General features: G+C 26.6%; 1 protein-coding gene across 1 annotated transcript; it reads left to right on the top strand.

Moving 5' to 3' along the window:
- The first annotated feature begins 739 nt into the window (after window positions 1–739).
- On the top strand, window positions 740–19063 carry LOC122506084 (protein stoned-B-like). The gene is made up of 14 exons (XM_043618078.1): window positions 740–913; window positions 1026–1090; window positions 2481–4920; window positions 5178–6170; window positions 8148–8684; window positions 8915–9083; window positions 11054–11255; window positions 11443–11937; window positions 12214–12448; window positions 14603–14771; window positions 15153–15267; window positions 15351–15669; window positions 17820–18030; window positions 18464–19063. The coding sequence occupies exons 3-14, from the start codon at window positions 2511–2513 to the stop codon at window positions 18597–18599; spliced, it is 5991 nt and encodes a 1996-aa protein (XP_043474013.1). The 5' UTR covers window positions 740–913; window positions 1026–1090; window positions 2481–2510; the 3' UTR covers window positions 18600–19063.
- The last annotated feature ends 1183 nt before the right edge of the window (window positions 19064–20246 follow it).

Consider the following 20246-nt stretch of genomic DNA (forward strand, 5'->3'; position numbering starts at 1 on the left):
GTTATTAAATTATCGCTTGAAGTTCAAAACGTTTATTATTAACAATTCAGAGTTAAAAATATTTTTCTAAGCCTATTTTTATATATTTTCGTTTGGAAAAATCGTAACAAGTTTCTCTGATCAACTATTTCAAACAGAATAATTTCTAAACGAAAGTTTATAATATTGTTTTTTTTATTTACTTTTAATTTCAGTTTTTTTTATTTATTTTTTGTTCAAGTTCCTGTTGCTTTCGTGAAAAATATTTTTTCTCTTCAATCGCTGATTAATAAACGATGTAAACTTTACGGACGTAAATTATGGGCAATTTTCGTAAGTACTCGGATAATAGATTTCAGAAAATTGAAATTCTAAACAAATGCGCATCTTTTACAATACAAATTTCAAAAATTCTACCTTTCTGCATTTAGAATTTCTCTATTTAAAATTTCTTTCTTTTGTCCCAGGAAATTTTCATTTTTAAAGATATTTCAACAAAAAAAAAAAAAAATGAAAATAATTTGCGGAAATTTAAATTGAAACGCAGTGCATATTTATGATTTGCAGATATAAAAAAAAAATTAATATACATCGCTTTTTGCGTCATGTACGATAGATTCTTTCGCTGAGGGTTGCAACATGAGAATGTGCAACCCCTTTGAACCGAGTTTTCGGTAGCAATCTTCCATCAAATATATATATACACACAATAAAAAGGTATCATATGTAACTTGGGGGTGTGCGCATCCGCGAAGAATGGATCGATTCTGGAAATAGCACGGGGCGGAGAAGTAAGTCGGGTTAGCTTTCGACTGACAGGTCCTGTGAGATTCTTCAAACTCTAAAAACGCTAAAAGAATAGAAAAAAAAATTCAAAAATCAATTCTCATTATCCTTACAAAAAAAACCAAAAAACAAAAAAAGTTTACTAAAGGTTCGTGTCGATTTTTAATTCAATCCTCTTAATTTCACGCTCTCAAATATCTATCTGTGTGTGTTATATATTAAATTTAATTTTCTTTCATTCTTTTCTCTTTAAATTATAGTTGAAATAACGATATGTCACGGAAAAAATGTTTACAAATCAAATGTGGCTGATGAGGCTCAAATTGTAAGTAATAATTTTTAAAAATTTCCCACTCAACCTTGACTTTTTAGCCGGGTTTTTCATATACGTTAGAAGGTGACCATCACTGATTTTAAACGGAATCTTTTGAAGTTAAATTAGGTCATAAGGGTCGAATGACGAAAATCAGATGTTCTTGATTGATTAAATTTTCATGTGTGTCCAATAAAAAGAATTTCTTTCTATTTTTCAATTTCTCTACTATTTTTTTTCTGAAATCTTCCTAAATTGACGAATCTTCGTCTAAAAAAAAAAAAGAATTGCTGAATCTTCCGGAAAGCTTTTGAGTCGCCACTGCAGAAGTTCAATTATTGAATAAAAAAAGAGAGAGACAAGAGATCAATTGATTGAGAATTTACTAATAGAAAATTATAAATACAATTAATATAATTAGTAATAATAATTGTAAAATTGTAAAGAATTTTCGAACGTTTAATTAAAATCGATAAAAGTGTCCAGTAAAATCTATTATCTATTAATAATGGTAATAATAAATTATTACTGTAAGCAAAGATAATTATTGAATTATAATTTCGTTTGAAAAAGTAATGGATCACGGTTTTGAAAATATTACACAATCATCTCGAAAGATGAGAGAAAAAATTCTACCTTATTGCATCTTATTAGTTAATAAATTTCTCTCTATTCTCTAACTTCTTTCTTTTCTTCTATTTTCAAATGCGTATTTCTCAGCTAAAACAAAATTTACAAATTACTTTCTTTTTTTACCGAAAATAGTTTAGGAAAAAATTTTTGATTTCCAGACATCACAGTTCGTCACTATTCACTTCTTTTTATATTTCATTTTCTCACTTATTTTTCACCTGTTTTTACTGTCACTGTTTTCTATTTTTATTTTTTTTGAAGATTTTACAAAAATTAGTTATAAAATAAAAGAAACTTTTTTTTGTTCTTTCTTAACATTTCAAGCTTTTTTTGAAACTTTTTTCAAATTTCTTATTTACTTATAAACATTGAAAATTAAATTAAAAGACTATTTCCTATATTTGGAATTACTAAAAAGCTTTTCTTAATTCTTTTTCAATTTTTCTTTTAATATTTATTTATAATGTAAAATATTACTTTACTTTCTATATTTGGAATTTTAAAAAGACTAAAAAAGGTTGAAAAGCTCTAATTAAAAAAATTGTTCCCTTTTGGTATATTTTGTTTGAAGGAAATCGATACTGTGCTGAGACTGGATTTCAAATATTTTTTCTCCCCTGTAATCTAACAAGTACAACGCTCTAATTGGGAATTATAAATATAAATCTTTTATGGGGCAAAAAAGACACGTGTTTTTCACACGGGGTAAGTAAAAGAAAAAAAAACTTTTTCAAAGATTGGAAATAAAAAAGAAAAATTCTGATTTCAGAAGCCCCCAAACCACTGTAGCTACTAGAGGATGCACAAGTTAGCTAAGGGTCTGAAGAAAAAGAAAAAGCAGAAGAAGGGAAAGAAGGGAACTGAAGAAGACGAGTTTAATCCCGAAGAACTTGAACGTTATCGACGTGAACGGGCCGAGGCCCAACAAAAATTAGCCGAAGAATCCACCGAAGGAAACGCTTCTGCATCCGATGAGTGGAGAAAATTTGAAGCTCTAACAGCTGGAGTTGATTCAATTCTCAAGAAATCACAAGGCGATCTTGATCGTATAAAATCAACATCATTCTTCCAAAGGAAACCACCGCCCGAGGAGAAGAAACCCGATAATAAAGAATCCGAAGAAACTAAAAATCAATCGAAAAAATACATTGGTTTCGATAAAGACGGAAATCCCATCGAGGAAATAAAAGAGGAGAAAGTAGTCAATGAAATTAATGAAGATGGTTTTGTCAACATTCCCGACGATGACGACGAACAAGAAGATTCATCCGAGGAAGATATTTTCGACACAACCTACATCGACGTTCTACAAAACACAGAAGTTCAATTAGCCTACATTCCAGAGAGTCCAACCGAAGAGGAAGCTGGTGACGATCCATTCGATACAACCAATGCCGAAAAAGTATTAAAAACCGTTGACAAGAAGGGAAAAAAATTAGTGAGTCTTGGCAATGCCGTTGAAGTATTAGCAGGCCGTATCGATTACGTCAGCACTTGTAAACTCCAATCAACCGAAGCGAAGAAACCTCTGGATCTATTATTGGGCGACGACATTCTTCCCGATTCTGAAACAATAATTAATAACACTTCAGAAACAATTGAAGTGAGCAAAACTCTTTTGGACGACGACACAGATATACAAGATCTCCCAGAAGTTGACTTAACAAATTTACCCACTATCGTTCCAATCGTCTATTCAAGCGAGGAAAAGAATACAAACACAAAAACAGAGATACCTCTAGACATCTCCGAATTCGAAGTCCTCAAAGAGAGTACAATCCTCGAAGAAATTCCCGACTTGGACGACAGTGAATTCGATCTAAACGCCGGCGACGAGGTGATTATTCTCCAAGAAGCAGAAGATCCCTTCAGTTCAAAAGAAGCCGTTGCCACCGAATTCCAAAACGAAATAGTCGAAGCGAGTTTCGAAGTCGCAACATTCGTCAACGAGGAGGATCCATTCGACACCGCATTCGCCGAGAATATTCTACCTGGAAAAGCAGAATTGAAATTCATCGAAAAAGAATTGGAAGAATTACCAGAATCGATAACAGTCCCCGTTGTTATCAATAACCAAAAACAAAAAACCGAACTGTTAAATACAACATTCAACTCCCTGGAAGTAGCGAAGAACAATTTACTCGACAGTTCAGCGACCGATCTCAACCAATTGTCCGACGAACCAATAAAACCCTCCGAGGAACTCATCTACGTCGATCCTTTCGATACATCCGGTGTCCAAGAACTTCCACCTGGTAAAACAGAACTAAAATTCCTCGAGAAAGAACTCCTAGGCGAACCTACAAATACTCTATCATTCGACGATGACGATTTCGATCCAAGAAAGGACGAAATTTCAACAAATGAAATAAACCCAATTATCGACAACTCCATACCTTCTTATCGTAAAACTTCAAGACCAGAAGTTCTCGAAGTGACCCAACAGAAAGCAGTCGCCTTCGAAATTCCAACTCCTTCAAGTCGACCAGATCTCCTCTCAACAAGCAAGGACGAAAAGGTTCTACCATCAAAACCCCTCACGCCCTACTACTGTCAAAAATCCTTCGAGGAAACATTTGAAACCGACGCCGATCAAGAAGTCGATCCATTCGACACAAGTTTCGTCGTCAAAGTCGCCCCGAGTAAAGTCGAATTGAAACTAATCGAAAAAGAAATACTAGAAGCTGAAAATCAATTCGAGAATACGAAACAAATATCAACCGAAGAAGTTCTTAGTCACTATACCAAGAAGACAGAAAAAAAAACCGTTGTTAAACAAGAGAGTCTTTTAGATTCGGAAATTGCCGTCGATATCAAACCCCTGACACCATGTATTGAGACAAAAAAAGTCGACGAAGAAATCAGTTACTCTGATCCTTTTGACACATCAATTGCTTCCAGTATATTGCCCGGTAAGGCCGAACTAAAATTATTAGAAAACGAACTCAGTCAAGTTCCCGAGCCTGTACAAACTCGTTTTGTTCCACTGAATCTCGCACAAGTATCCAATTTTCACGAGGCAAAGGAATCCACCGACTTCCTCTGTCTAGACGCCAATGATCCTGGCCACAAAGTTCTGACTCCTTTACAAGAGAATCAGTTATTTGCTGCCGAGGAGGAGGACATCGATCCATTTGACACCAGTTTTGCGTCCGTTGGTCTTGGCAAAACCGAAATTAAACTACTCGAGTCCGAGCTTATCAACAAATAAAAAAATTCTCGGCAACAGAACTACGATTCTGATACAATAAATAACGGTTCTGATACCGTAAACTACAATTCTACTACAATAAACTACACTAGAAAATAAATTACACTAAAAGAATAAGAGGACAGTACACTAAGAAATTAAATAAGAGAAAATAAAGTACACTAAGAAATTAAGTAAGAGGAAATAAAGTACACTAAGAACCTAATTAAACTTCACTGAGAAATTAAAGAAAAGGAAATAAAAATAGTTAATAAGTCAACAAAGAGGAATTTGAAAGTCAGTGGAATATCTACAGTGGAATAAGTAACAAAAAAGCAAAAATGGAGTCAAGAGGCGGAAACCCCTTCCTAATCGACGACCCATCGACTGTGCAGGACACAGCAGGAATGTTCCAACAAACCTCAAATCCTTTCCTCCAACAATTCACCGAGCCAACCTCAACAGCATCATCAGCAGGCGAGAATCCATTCCTAAACTTCACGGCCGAACAAACCTACCAACCACCTTCCCTAGACTCAACGAATCCTTTTGCGAATCCCTTCGCCACTGAATCGACCACAGACTTGGATCTAGACAACATACCTACCTCCGATGCTCTATCAACTCACATAGAAACCGCGAATATTTTTCAAGAAGAAACAAAAGCAGCGGCGCCAGATATATTTGCTCCACCACTCATTGATGACATCGACAAGCCCATCATCAAGACATCGAGTCCAAGTCCATCGCTACCATCAAGACCACCGCCACCAATACCACCGGCGAGAAACACCAAGGATCTCATTCTCTCCGTCACCGGTGCAATGGACGCGACATCAAGTCAAATGTTGGATCGCCTTCAGCAAACGAGAACACCGAGTCCAACATTGATGCACTCACCGTCACCGACACCCGAGCACAGTGTCGCTGATCTTCTCGATGTCGATAGCAATGTGCCGGACATAACTGACGATGATAGAAAACAACAAATTGATGAGACTAAAAATATACTTGATATTTTCGATTCGGATTCTATTCAAACAAATTCAACAATTCTATTCAATTCAAAGGATGTTAATCCTCTGATGTCGAGTGAATCGTCATTCACTGGGATACAGGAGAATATGTTCGTGAGTAATATTCCGATGAGTGAGACGCTTATTGATGATTCTAGTACCACGAGTTCTGTGGAGCATATTCCGACTGGTGAGGAGACTTTTGTTCCTGATACTAGTCTTTCTGGAGATTCGACGAATCTGTTTGAATCAGGTATGAGAATCTTCATATATCATCACTACTACTAAAACAAATTTGCTAAAACAATTGATTATTTAATTACTAATTACAAATTATTAATTACTAATTACTAAAACAAATCTTGTGATCATTACTCAAACAAATTGCTAAAACAATTAATTTTAATTACTAAAACAAATCTTGTGATCACTACTCAAACAAATTGCTAAAACACACTAACAAAAACCGAAGACTTTCGAAATTTTAATATTTATCAAAAATTGTTGCAACTCTTTCAATTAAATGCTCAAAAAAATTATAAATTTTAATTCCAAAAACTGGTTTTTACCAACGATTATCAAAAATTTTAATTTCTCTTTCCTGATTTTTAAACAAAATTCCTCTATTTCTTAAATCCCGAGAACTTTAATCATAATTAATGATCTTAAAGTTCTGAAGGTTGAAATAAAGGAAATTAAATTTTTATTGCAACAATAAATTGCATTTTGCGTCACTATAAAAAAAAAATAATTCTAAAGTTTATAAATATAAAATTTAAGTTTATAATTTTTATTGCAATCAGTAATTTATGAAAATATTTTTAATAAAAAATATTTCGTTCATTTGAACGTTCAAAACTTTCGGATCATTATAATTAAGAAAATGCTTTGAATTTTTTTTTCCTTAGTCCCAACAATAATTTCAATTATAATTCTCCCAAAAATTCAATTATTTCCTAATTTTTCCAAAACTTGACTATTTTAAATAATTTAATTTAAACTTTTCAAAATATAAAATTCTTTTACATAAAATTTAACGAAATTTCAATTCGCAAATTTTTCAAGTAATTATATTGTCGAGAATTCAGAGATCTTTAAAAATTAATTAAATTTGTGTTAATTATATAATTAAGTTGCAATTTTGAAAAAATATAATTTCTTTTAGTAGGTATTTCGACAAAAATTCATCGAAACTTGAATTATTATTGAATATATTTGAAATTAAAAAATTTTAATCTTCTCAAATAGAACTGACGTAAGAAAATTGTAATCGAAACTCGTTCAAAGTTTATTTGTTTCTAGATACAATTAGAAGAGTTTAATGTTGCTCTTTTAATTAAAAAAATCGGAGAATCTCCTTAATTGAGACTTTTCATAAATTCACTTATTTAACAATTTTTTAAATTAAAATTCTTGAAAAATTCATTTATTTTCTAAAAATAATAAAATTCGTTTACTTTCGTTAAAATTTTCCAAAATTTCAAATAATTAAAAGTTTCTATTTAATTAAATATATTTAAAAAGTAAAGTTTAAACAAAATAGAAATTTTTCAAAAACTTAATTTTTCCTTCGTTTTTTGAATAAAATGATTAAAAACTAAAATTATTGTGAAAAAGTCAATATTGTACATGTTTTTCTATAATAATTCAAATTTTCAAAAATTGCAATTTTAAAACCTTCTGTTTAATTCTGTAAGACTTTCAAAAATTCATTTATTTTGAAATCAGAATATTAAAAATATTCTATAGGATTTTATTACATTTTTAATATTCTGGTTTCAAATTAATTGTATTTCTGGAGGAGTTATAGAACTAAATTAAATCTGACATTTAATAATTTCAAAAATCATTTCTAAGAAATGAAATTAATTAAATACTAATTAATTTTCCAGTATTAACATAATTCCCTGAATTTTTCCTAATTTTCCTGAACGGCGGAAACCCTGAATACAGAAAGTATAACTAAAGTTAGATTATTATTTCTAAAAATTCCAGAAGATTAAAGAAAATTCCTACGACTTTTCCAGAAGCTGGAGAATTTTTCTAACTGTCAAATATCCTGAATTGACATAAATCCGAATTGAAATTAAACTGAATTACCCCTAATCGAAACTGTCACTTAACCGAACAATCATACTTCCTAAAAAGTTTAATTTAATCATACTAATTACAAATTAACATTATCAACAAGTAATGGATAAAAATGAATTACCATTTTCTTTTTCGACAGGAACAGAATCAACAATGCCCGATTATCTAGCATCAGAAACGATATTACCATTAAACGCAAACGAGGTGTTACCAACGGTAATTACCGAAAAATCTATGTCACCAGGATCTGATATATTATCGTCAGATGCAAATTTGTCTTCCGTGACTGAAAAAACAAATTTCGGAGCTCCCGAAATGGGATCAACAATGTTTACAGCAATTTCACCAACAAATACAAGCGATGGATCTTTCTTTACATCTATAGAAAGTGTTTACACACGTGACAATGCAAACGATATTCCAAGTAATAATATTACCCCCGCTGTTGATTCAACAGCAATAAATGATTTGGATTTTAAAACAACGCCAACGGATTTCGCCAAAAATGATGGTTACTTTACAAATGAAATAAATAATTTCCCCAATGTAATGGAGGAGACTGCCGATTCATTCGATGCGTTTGCATCGAAATTTGATAAGGCTGCCGAACCAAGTGGAAACAATATTTACGATCCTTTCTCTGGTGGTTCAATGGGAATGGATACTTCCGACGATGGTTTGTAATTTCTATTTTTTCTTCTATTCTATTCTTTTTTCTATTTTCTTCTTCTTCTTCTTCTGTTCTATTTTATTCCATTCTCGACGTAGTCACAAGTCATTTAAGAAGAAGAAGAAAAATGATATTTTTTTATATATTTTTCTTCTTCTATTTTTTCTATTTTCTTCTCCTTCTATTTTTTATATTTTGCTAATAAAATAATATTCTTCTTGATGGAAACTTTTTAGTATGGGGAGATTCAACAGTTGCGAGTTCAGACGCTGCTTTCACTGGATTTGATGAATCGGAGGGATTCGATTCCTTCCTGAGTATGACAGCACCACCGCAAGAAGCTGCAATGAAACGAACCGAATCTGGAGATTCTGACGATGCTCCCGATTTTAGTGTATATATCAAGTATGTATTGCTCTCCCCGAATTTATTTTTGTCTTCTAAAAAAGAAAAATAGAAAAATAGGGGAACAAATTAAATAGTAAAAAAGGGAAATAGAAAAACAGAAAAATAGAGAAAAAAAAATAAATATTAGAAAAATAGTAAAATAGTAAAATCGAGAAAAAGAAAATTAAATAGTAAAATAGAAAAAAAAGAAATAGAAAAATAGTAAAGCAGTAAAATGAAGAAAAAGAAATTTAAATAGTAAAATAGAAAACAAAGAAAATAGAAAAAAATAGAAAAGTAGTAAATAGAAAAAAAGAAAATTATTTATTTAAATATAATAAAAATCGAGATATTCTGCCCTCAGGAGAAGTTAGGACTTTTTGATTCGAAATTATTTTATAGCTAAAACTCTCATGTCAAAAGTTAGACAATTATAATTTGTAAATAAAAGAAATTATTGTTTTAGTGAAATTAATATAATTAGAATTTTTACAATAACATGATTTTCACAGAACAGAGAAATAACTAAAATGCGGAAATTTTATCAAAAGTATTAAAAAAATTATTCAAAATCTTAAATAGTCCACGAACTTTCTTTCTCAAATTAAAAAAAATCCATTTAAGTAGAATTACAGTTGCAATTTTTATAAATAATCAATTATTTTATCACTTATTTTTGTATAATTAAATAATTGAATTCTCGCACAACGTATTAATAAGAATTGATTTGAAAAAGAATTTCAGTTAAAATTTTAAAAAATATTTGAAGAATTGAAAAATTGCAGTTCTAATTTTTCGAAATAATTAAATTTCAAAAGGATTTACATTGAAAGTATTTTGAAATTTTAATTCCTGGTGGACAAATTAAATAAAAATAAGTATTCAAATATTAATTTAAACAAAAATTAATGAAATTTGAAAAATATTATTTAGAAATTCCGAAAAATGAGGTTTTTAAAAAATATCAATTAAATTATTTTAAAAATAGTTGAATTTCCGAAAATAATTTTTAAAAAAATGAATAAATAGGAAATTTTCTCAAATTTCATTAAAAAAATAATTTTTTAAAATGAGAAAATAAAATTGTTTGAAGTATAAAATTTATTTTAACGAAATTTTTAGAAAATTTCCTATTTTTTCTATTTTCTAAAATTATTTTCAGGAATTTAACTATTTTCAAAGTAAAAATTTTAAAAATAATTAAATTTTACAAAAAAATTTTGTATTTAAAAAATTCAATTATCGTTGAATTCTAATAAGAATTGAATTGAAAGAGAATTTCAGTTAAAATTTGGAAAAATAGTTGAATATTAGAAGCGATATAACAGAATTTATTTAATTATTTAAAAAATTTGAAAAGTAATAATATTGAAATATTATTATATATTTAATTATTTTTAATAATTAAATTTCAAAAGTTTCTACATTGAAATTATTTGAAATTTCAATTTAAATAGATAACAATAAGTTTCTAAATATTTATTTAACAAAAAATATTGAATTTTTGAATAATTTAATATAGATATTCTAAAAAAAATTAGGTTTTTAAAAAACTAATTAAAATTTTTTTCAAGATAATTCAATTCCCGAAAATAATTTTAAAAATTAAAACAAAATTAAAAGTTTTTTAAAATTTTATTAAAATAAATTTTATATTTGAATGAATTTAATTTTATTACATTTTTAAAGATTGTTTTAAAATATAATCGTTTTTTTGAAGAATTATATTTTTTAAAAAATAATAAATTTTCATTAAATTTCAAAAAAGAAGTCTTTGTTCCTAACAATGGGCTATAAAATTTCACGCTCGCGTTTTGTATTGCTAATTAAATAGTAAAAAAAAAATTAAATAGTGGAATAGAAAAAAAAAGAATATAGAAAAATAGAAAAAGAGGGAAAGAAGAAACTAAAAAAATAGTAAAATAGGAAAAAAATAGAAAATCCTTGAAATATGTATTCGAAGTTGAAAAATTGAAATTTCGCAACAGACCTAAAGAAGGAGAGCAACTGAGACAAGGTGAAGAGGGTCCAGTTCCAATACTCGCACCTCCACCTAAAAGTCCGCAAAATTCCGCTTACTCTGATGCTACTTTGCGCTTCAATCCTTTCGACAAGTCTGCTGGTTTTGCTCAAGAAGCTTACGCGCCGTCTAATATTGAACAGGCTGAAATTAAACGTACCGATTCTCAGGTAAGATTCTCAACTCTCAAATTTAATAAATAATTGATTCTGTGTCACAATCACAATTGATAATTGTGCCTAAAATTCAAATAAATCTAAAATCAAATTAGAATTCAATTCAAATTTACAAAGAAGCGAGGAAACTTTTTTAGCAAAATCAGAAGATAATAAATAAACGATAAATTTTCCAAATTAGGAGACACCGCCAACGCCTCTGTTTGACGAGGACGTCAGTCAACCATTGGAAGATTTTCCAAGAGTGACATACACAGGCGATGGTTGGGAAATGCAACTCCGTCAGCCGAACAAGAAGAAAATAACAGGACAGAGATTTTGGAAGAAAATCTTCGTTCGACTCGTCTATCAGGGCGACAATCCGGCTGTTCAACTATTCCAGACTAAGGACGATAAGGATCCATTTCAAGAATTGCCCCTACTACCGTGCTATTCAGTATCGGAAATTGGAGCCCAGCAATTTGATCACTATGGCAAAATATTTACTGTCAAATTGCAATATATCGTCTATAAGGAGAGGCCTGGCGTTCGTCCCGGTCAAGTGACGAAAGCTGAAAGATTAACAAACAAATTAAGCCAATTCGCAGCTTATGCAATTCAGGGCGATTATCAGGGCGTCAAGGAATTTGGTAGTGATTTGAAGAAATTAGGTCTTCCCGTCGAACATGCACCTCAGGTATAAGAAAAAAAAACAAAATCGTCAAATATTTTCTTTTCCGAACATTAAATATTCAATATTTTCTTTTTCGAACATTAAATTTTCAATATTTTCTTTTCCGAACATATCCTTTTTGAACATTAAACATTTAATATTTTCTTTTTCGATTACTAAACATTCAATGTTTTTCTTTGAAACTTTAAAAATTCGACTTTTTCTTCAACAATAATTGAAATTAAAAATTAAAATAAAAGGAAAATTATTAAATTAAAATAGTAATTATTTTCCTTACAGATATCACAACTTTTTAAAATAGCATCTCATAATTATGAGGATATGAAGGAATTTTCTTCGGCAATTGAAGAAGCTCTTTTTAGATTATCAGCACATAGGGATCGAGCTTTGCAGTATAAAATGGAAGAGGTTCAAATATCAGTAGTCGATGAACTTTATGTGGAACAAAGTTCAGAAGGCCATATAGAGAAACAAATAGCTCGAGTTCGACTATTTTTCTTAGGCTTTCTCTCAGGTATTTAGGAAAATTTGCAACAAAAAAAAAATAAATACCAATAACAGCAGGGTGGTCATAAGTTTCAGTTTATCAATTTCCCTAACAATTTACTGACATTAAAATTATTTTCCCTGACAAAATTCTTTTTACAGGAAAATATGAAAGTTTACGGAAAATGAGTAAAATTTATGAATTTTAAAAATTTCTAAAAATTACAATTATAACCCTTTCTGAATTAAATTATTTTTTACATAATTTTTAACTAAACTTCATCTTTAAATCAATTATTTCAAATAATTTTCAGAAAGTTCTTCTAGAAAATTTAAGAATTTAAATACAAAACTCAATTTTTTATAATAATTGGAACTGTATGTATTTGAATTATTATTGTAATTGAAATTACGGAAAATATTTAATTTTAAAAAATTAGAAACTAATTTTCATTTTTGAATTTACATTTAAAGATTTTTTATTAAAATTTTTAATATAATTCAATTATTTTCAGAATTTGTAATTAAAATTCTTCAAAAGTTGATTTTCAAAAAATATTGTAACAAAATACTTGAAAATAATAAATTATTTTCAATTAAATTTTACAAAATTTTAATTAAAAATATTTTTAGAATGGATATATATTCGAAAAATTTAATTATCTATATTAATAATCGTTGTATTCTGGTAATCTGTTCGCAGTTTGAAGTTAGTTGATTACTTTTTTGTTTCCTAACTTTTTTAATCATTTTTCTTTTAAAATATTTTCAATTTTAAAATTATTGTATTGCCAAATCATTGAATTCCTTTGAAAAATTTTATTATTTATAAAAATAATTGAACCATTTCGAAAAATTTTATCAATATTTTTGAAAATAATTGAATTTAATTAATATTTTTAAAAATAATTGTATTCTTTCCAGAAATTGTATTAAAATTCAATTAAAATTAATTGAATTCCTCCGAAGAATTTTATTATTAATGAAAATAATTGAATTTCTTTGAAGAATCTTATTATTTATGAAAAAATTGAAATTTTGCGAAGAATTTAATCAAAATTGTTGAATATAGTTGAATTCTTTAAAGAAATTATAATTAAAATTCTGAAAAATTAGTTTTTAAATTATATGAAAAGTAATTTAATTTTTCAAAAATTTTAATTAAAAAAATTGCCATAATTAAATTTTTATAAACAAATTGTAACATTTTTTAATTTTTATAGAAAATAATTTAATATTTTACAAGAAATTTCTTAAAAATTTTGAAAAAAATTGATTTTTAAAAGAAATTTTACAGTCAATTTTAGAAATAATTGAATTTTTGAGATTAACTCAATTTCAGAATTACTTTAATTATTTTTCAAAAAATTAAATTTTGGAATTATAATTGAAATTTCTTAAGTTTTAAAGAAGATATTTGAACATTTTTCAAGAAATTTATTAAACATTTTGAAAATTCAGGAATTTTTTAAGGAATTTTACAGAAGAAAAGATTTTAAATAACTCAAAGGAACCAAGAAGGAAAAAATTTGAATAATTGAAAATAATTGAATGTTTGCAAAGACTTTACTATTTAAAAAAATAATTGAATTGTTTCAATGGATTTATTCAAATTTTAGAAAATAATTGAATTCTTTCATGAAATTTTATTAAAATTATATTGAAAATAATTCAATTCTTGTGAAGAATTTTACTATATTTATAAAAATAATTGAATTCTTCCGAAAAATTTTATTATTTATGAAAATAATTGAATTCTTACGAAGAATTTTATTAAAATTTTTGAAATTAATAAACGAGAATAATTAATTAGTAAATTAGTTAATAATTGAATTTTTTTAATGTTGGAATCTGAAATTATTCAAAAATTCAAATTAAAAAATAAAAAATTTTGTAATTTGCATAATAATAATAAATCGAACATCACTTATCTAGGTAGTAAAATCTAAAATCTAAAATGAATTTTTTTTTTGTCGTCAAATTTAATTTTTTGTAAACTACTTTTTTACTCCTTCTTTTTACTCTTAAAGCTCCCGTTTGCTATTTTTTCAAAATTTTTTAACGAATGCGAAGCCTGCAACAAATAAAAATTCAAAATTTTAAATTTCTAAATTGCTAATAAAATTCTAATTTTAATTGACGAATAAAATGAGATATTTTTATTGAAATTCTCTTTCCTCAGGAATGCCTGACGTTGAATTGGGTGTCAATGACATGAGAAGACAGGGAAAAGAAGTGGTTGGTCGCCACGATATTATTCCAGTTGTCACTGAAGAATGGATAAGATTAGAAAACGTCGAATTTCACTCTTGCATTCAACAAGATGAATTTGAAGATTCGAAAATTATAAGGTACTGCAAATATTTTCTTTTATTCTCGAAGAATAAAGGGAAAAAAATTAAATTTTCGAAATAAAATCAAAATAAGAGAAAAAGAGAAAATTTAAAAATACCTCAAAGAAATATAAAGAAAAATTCTCTTTTAGATAACAAATTATGTACAGGAAACATTTCTTTTACTTTCGAAGCATAAAAGAAAAAACTTAAATTTTCATAATAAAATCAAAAGAGAAAATTTTTAAAATACCTCAAAGAAATATAAAGAAAAATTCTCCTTTAGATAAAAAATTACAAGCTACAGGAAATATTTTTTTTCATTCCGTAAAAAGAAAAAAATGTTCAAATAATTTTTAAAAATAAAATAAGGAGAAAATTAACAATTTTTTCTTCTAGATTCAAACCCCCAGATGCGTGTTACATTGAACTGTTAAGATTTCGAGTGAGGCCACCGAAAAATCGTGAATTACCCCTTCAACTAAAATGCGTCTTTTGCGTCACGGGAAATAAGGTAAAATATCGAAATTCCATTTTATCGTTGATCATGGAAAATTTTAAACGACCATTAAATATGAATATAATTTTCCTAACTAGGTGGAAATAAGAGCGGATATACTCGTTCCGGGTTTCACATCGAGAAAATTGGGTCAAATTCCCTGTGAAGATGTCATGGTGAGAATACCAATTCCTGAATGTTGGATATATCTCTTTAGAGTTGAGAAACACTTTAGATATGGTTCAGTTAAATCCGCTCATCGGCGAACGGGAAAAATTAAGGGCATCGAAAGATTCCTCGGCGCTGTTGATAATCTTGAACCACAACTTATGGAAGCTACTTCCGGACAAGCGAAGTATGAACATCAACACAAGGCTATTGTATGGAGAATGCCACGATTGCCTAAGGAAGGACAGGGTAAGATTTTGTGAATTAATATCATGTCAAATTTTTTTTCTAATATTATTTTTTTTTAATAATAATAATCAATTCAATATCAGGGTTGCAAAAAAAGTTTAATTCTCTTTTTCCCTGAATTCTTTTTCCGATTTCCAGACAGACTTTTGATTTTTCCCTAATTTCAAAAAAAAAGTAAATAAAATATATATTTAAATTAAAGGGGAGTTGAATTATTAAAACAGACGATTTTTAGGAGTAAAAATTTAATTTAAAATCTTAAAAGTGTCTAAGAATTTAAAAAATAATTAATTTTACATAAACTACTGTGAAGAACTTCCCTCGATTCTTTTCAAAAATTTAAATAAAATATTCTTTTGAAACCCTTTAATTATTTTTAATAGAATTTTAGGAAATTTCATGATCAACATAAGTTTTAAACGTTCAAATGAATGAAAAATTTTCTATGAAAATTATTTTCATCAATTACTGCGATTGCAATATTAAATATTTTGAATCTTAAATTATGCATTTAGAGACTAAAATTAATTTTTGTTTTGATAGTGACGCAAAATTATTGTAATAACAATTCAATTTACAAAAAAAATAAATAAATTTCGTTTAATTAAACATTCAAAACATTTAGGATCAAAATTTAAATTATTTGGAAAATTTTCAATTACTTTTTCAGAAAAATTAAATTATATTTTTATAAAACGTAGAATTTAAAATTTTTTTAAAATTTCAAAAACCTAATTCTTCAGAATTTTAAATAAAATTTTTCCAAACTTCACTCTATTAGAAAACAATTGTAAACTTAAATCTTCTTAAAATTTACTAAATAATTTAATTACTGTGATTAACTTCCCTCGATTATTTTCAAAAATTTCAATAAAATTCGTTTAAAAAATTCAATTATTTCTAAAAAATGTCAATTTCAATGAAATCCTATTAAGAAATTCAATTATTTTTAAAAGAATTTTAGTGAAATTTCAATTATTTCTAAAAATGTCAATTTCAATTAAATTCTTTTAAAAAATTCAATTATTTCTAAAAATGTCAATTTCAATTAAATTCTTTTAAAAAATTCAATTATTTCTAAAAAAAATGTCAATTTTAATGAAACACTTTTAAAAAATTCAATGACTTTTAATAGAATTTTAGGACAATTCCAATTATTTCTAAAAATGTCAATTTCAATAAATTTCGTTTAAAAAATTCATTTATTTCTAAAAAAAATGTCAATTTCAATGAAATCGTTTTAAGGAATTCAATTATTTTTAAAAGAATTTTAGTAAAATTTCAATTATTTCTAAAAATGTCAATTTCAATTAAATTATTTTAAAAAATGCAATTAATTTAAATAGAATTTTAGGAAAATTTCCATTTTTTCTAAAAATATCAATTTCAATAAAATCCTTTTGAAAAATTCAATTATTTTTAATAGAATTTTAGAACAATTCCAATTATTTATAAAAATGTCAATTTTAATTAAATTCTTTTAAAAAATAAAATTAATTTTAATAGAATTTCAGGAAAATTTCAATTATTTCTAAGAATATCAATTTCAATAAAATCCTTTTGGAAAATTCAATTATTAACATTTACTTAATCTAGAATTAATTTCCTAAAGGTAATAAATAACATTTTGTAAGAAAATTAAATCTTTAAAAAATTGCTATTAATTCTAAAATCTTTTCTAAGTTAATTATAATTTATTAATTACATTGAGAAAGTTATTTTATAATTTAATTATTTTAAATATATTTAATTATTTACCTATCTGAAATAAGAAAAATCAAAATTCTTCTAAAAATCATTCTGATTTAAAAGTTTCTTGCTTAATAAAAATTCATGAAGAATTCGAAATTCTATAGGATTTCAAAAATATGTTTGAACACCAAAAACCAGGAATTTCGAAGTAATTCTAGATGTTTGATATTTTTTTCACTACTTTCGATAAATTTCCCGGACATTCTCCTTACTTCCCTGACCGCAATTTCATTTTTCTTGACTTCTTCCCAATTTCCCTGCAATTTTTCCTGACCTGTGACAAATCTGAATTTTAATAATTAATCGAGCAAAAATGAGTGATAAATTTAGAAAACAAATGCTGAACTTGGGAATAATTGAAGAAAATCTAAAACAAAAAATATTTCTTTTTTTTACAGGAGCTTATACAACGCATCAATTAGTTTGCCGTTTAGCATTAACGTCATATGACCAAATTCCTCCAAATTTAGCACAGTATTGTTATGTTGAATTTACAATGCCAGCAACACAAGTATCACACACGACAGCTAGAAGTGTTAGTTTCAGAAATCATGATAGTGATGATCCACCGGAAAAATATGTACGAAATTTATCACGACACGAATACAGGTAAATTATTATTATTATTATTATAACAAATAATTCAGATTCACAAAATAAAATAATTCAGAAGAAATACAAATTTATTTAAATTGAAGTAATTTATAAATAAATTTATAATTTTATTCAAATTTAGATCATTTTTTTAAATTTAAATTCAGATAATTTAAATAAATTTTCAATTTTATTCAAATTTAAATAATTTAAATAAATCTTGTAATTTCATTTAAATAAATTTCTAATTTTATTTTTCACTTAAATTGAAGTAATTTAAATAAGTTTTTAATTTTATTAAAATTCAGACAATTTAAATAAATTTCCAAATTTTATTTAAATTGAAAGAATTTAAAGAAAATGTCTCCACCAAAAGCAATGGAATGAAAATAGCAAATAACATCGCCGTCAATATATTCAACTCGGTCTAATATTATTGATTTTAAAGGGTCGGTATTGAACACACAAAAGGTGAAGGTCCGGGCGCTTATCTAACTGCAACGATAGCTAAACCAATTCCCGAATCAACACCAGAAACACATGAACCAACACCAGCTGATTCTGACTCTGATTCCTCAGAATAGTGCAATAAAATGTAAAATTATTTTTCCTTTTCTTTTTATTTTCCCCTTTTTTTTGTTTTAGCGAGAAGAAACAAAAAATGAAGAATATAAGTGCGTATAATAAAGTAATGAGTTTAATGAGAAAAAAATAAGTTATAGAGAGATGTACCTAGCTATATATAATATATGTTGCAAATTAATGTAAAATGTTGAATCTATTCTATACGATAATTTAGAAAAACAAAAAGGCTTGGTTTTCCGCTATTGTGTTTGCAAAAAAATGGTTTGAGATTGATTGTACTGATCTATTTAAATTATATAGGATTATAAATATATATATAAATGAAAAAAAATGTACAAGAGTTCCATTTGTGAAATTATAAAAATTGACGAAGGCAAAATTTATATGCGGGCGTTAAAGACGAAGTATCGTATCAATGTAACAAATAGAATTATAAATAAGATAAAAGGCGTGTTAAAGTATATTCAAAAATCTCAATTTTTTTGTGTTGTATTCAATATATATGGTATTATTCCAAATGTGATGATTCGCTTAAAGTCAAGTGAATTTTTCGGAATTAATGAAAATGTTAATAGAGCACTGGCAATTAATTTAAACAATTGACAATTAGTTTAAAAAAGTTGAAAATTAGTTAGAAAATTAACAATTGCTTTAAAAAATTAATTAATTTGAATAGTTTTTGAAATTAAAAAAAATGTTTTTAGAATACTGACAATTGTCAGTCAAATTAGTTTAAAAAGTTAACAATTAGTTTAAAAAATTAACAATTAGTTTGAAAAATTAACAATTAGTTTGAAAAATTATCAATAAATTTGTAGAATTAACAATTAATTTAACCAATTAGCTAAAAAAAGCCAAAGAAAACATTTTGGAAGACAATGAAAAACTCGGAGAATGATTAAAAATTAATGAAAGTATATAAATTTCTATATTTAACGAAAATTACTATTCTTTCAAAAATATAGATAAAAAAAAACAATGAAGATAATAAAAGTGTTAAAATTTGAATGAGAAATTATCTCTGAAAAAATAATTTTTATAATTATATGGAAAAATAAATCGCTTTATGACAAAATGTATATTTCAAATTGAGAATTTAAAAAATATCATAGTTGAGAAAATTTAAATAAATAGCAATAATATTATTGCTATATAGTAGTGAAATGGTAGTAAAATAGCAGTAAAATTAGTAGTAGAATAGTAATAGAATAGTAAATAAATAACAAAGAAAAATCTCTAAATTTAGTTAAGAATTATGTTAATAATTAAATTTACATTTTATTCTTTAAAAATTCACTCGAAACATTTAAGTTCATCATACACTGACAATAAAAAAATATGTTTTATTTATTTATATTTTTAAAAAGACAATAAAAATTGATTATTTAAAAGCTATTGCAGGTTTCTCGAAGCTTAATCATCACAAAGAAGATATATTTATTTCGACAATTGTTCCCCAAAGGAAGTGATTTAAATTTTTATTTAAGTTTCTACTTTTTATTTATTTTACTTATTAGAATTTTTGAAAATAATTGAATTCTTCCAAAAATTTTATTAAAATTTTTGAAATTCTATTTCAAAATTCTATTTTATTTCTATTTCTAATTCTATTTCAATTCTATTTTTTAGAAATTTTATAAAAATTG

Source organism: Leptopilina heterotoma, unplaced genomic scaffold (genome assembly GCF_015476425.1).
Source record: "Leptopilina heterotoma isolate Lh14 unplaced genomic scaffold, ASM1547642v1 Lhet_392, whole genome shotgun sequence".
Taxonomy (NCBI): Eukaryota; Metazoa; Arthropoda; class Insecta; order Hymenoptera; family Figitidae; genus Leptopilina; species Leptopilina heterotoma.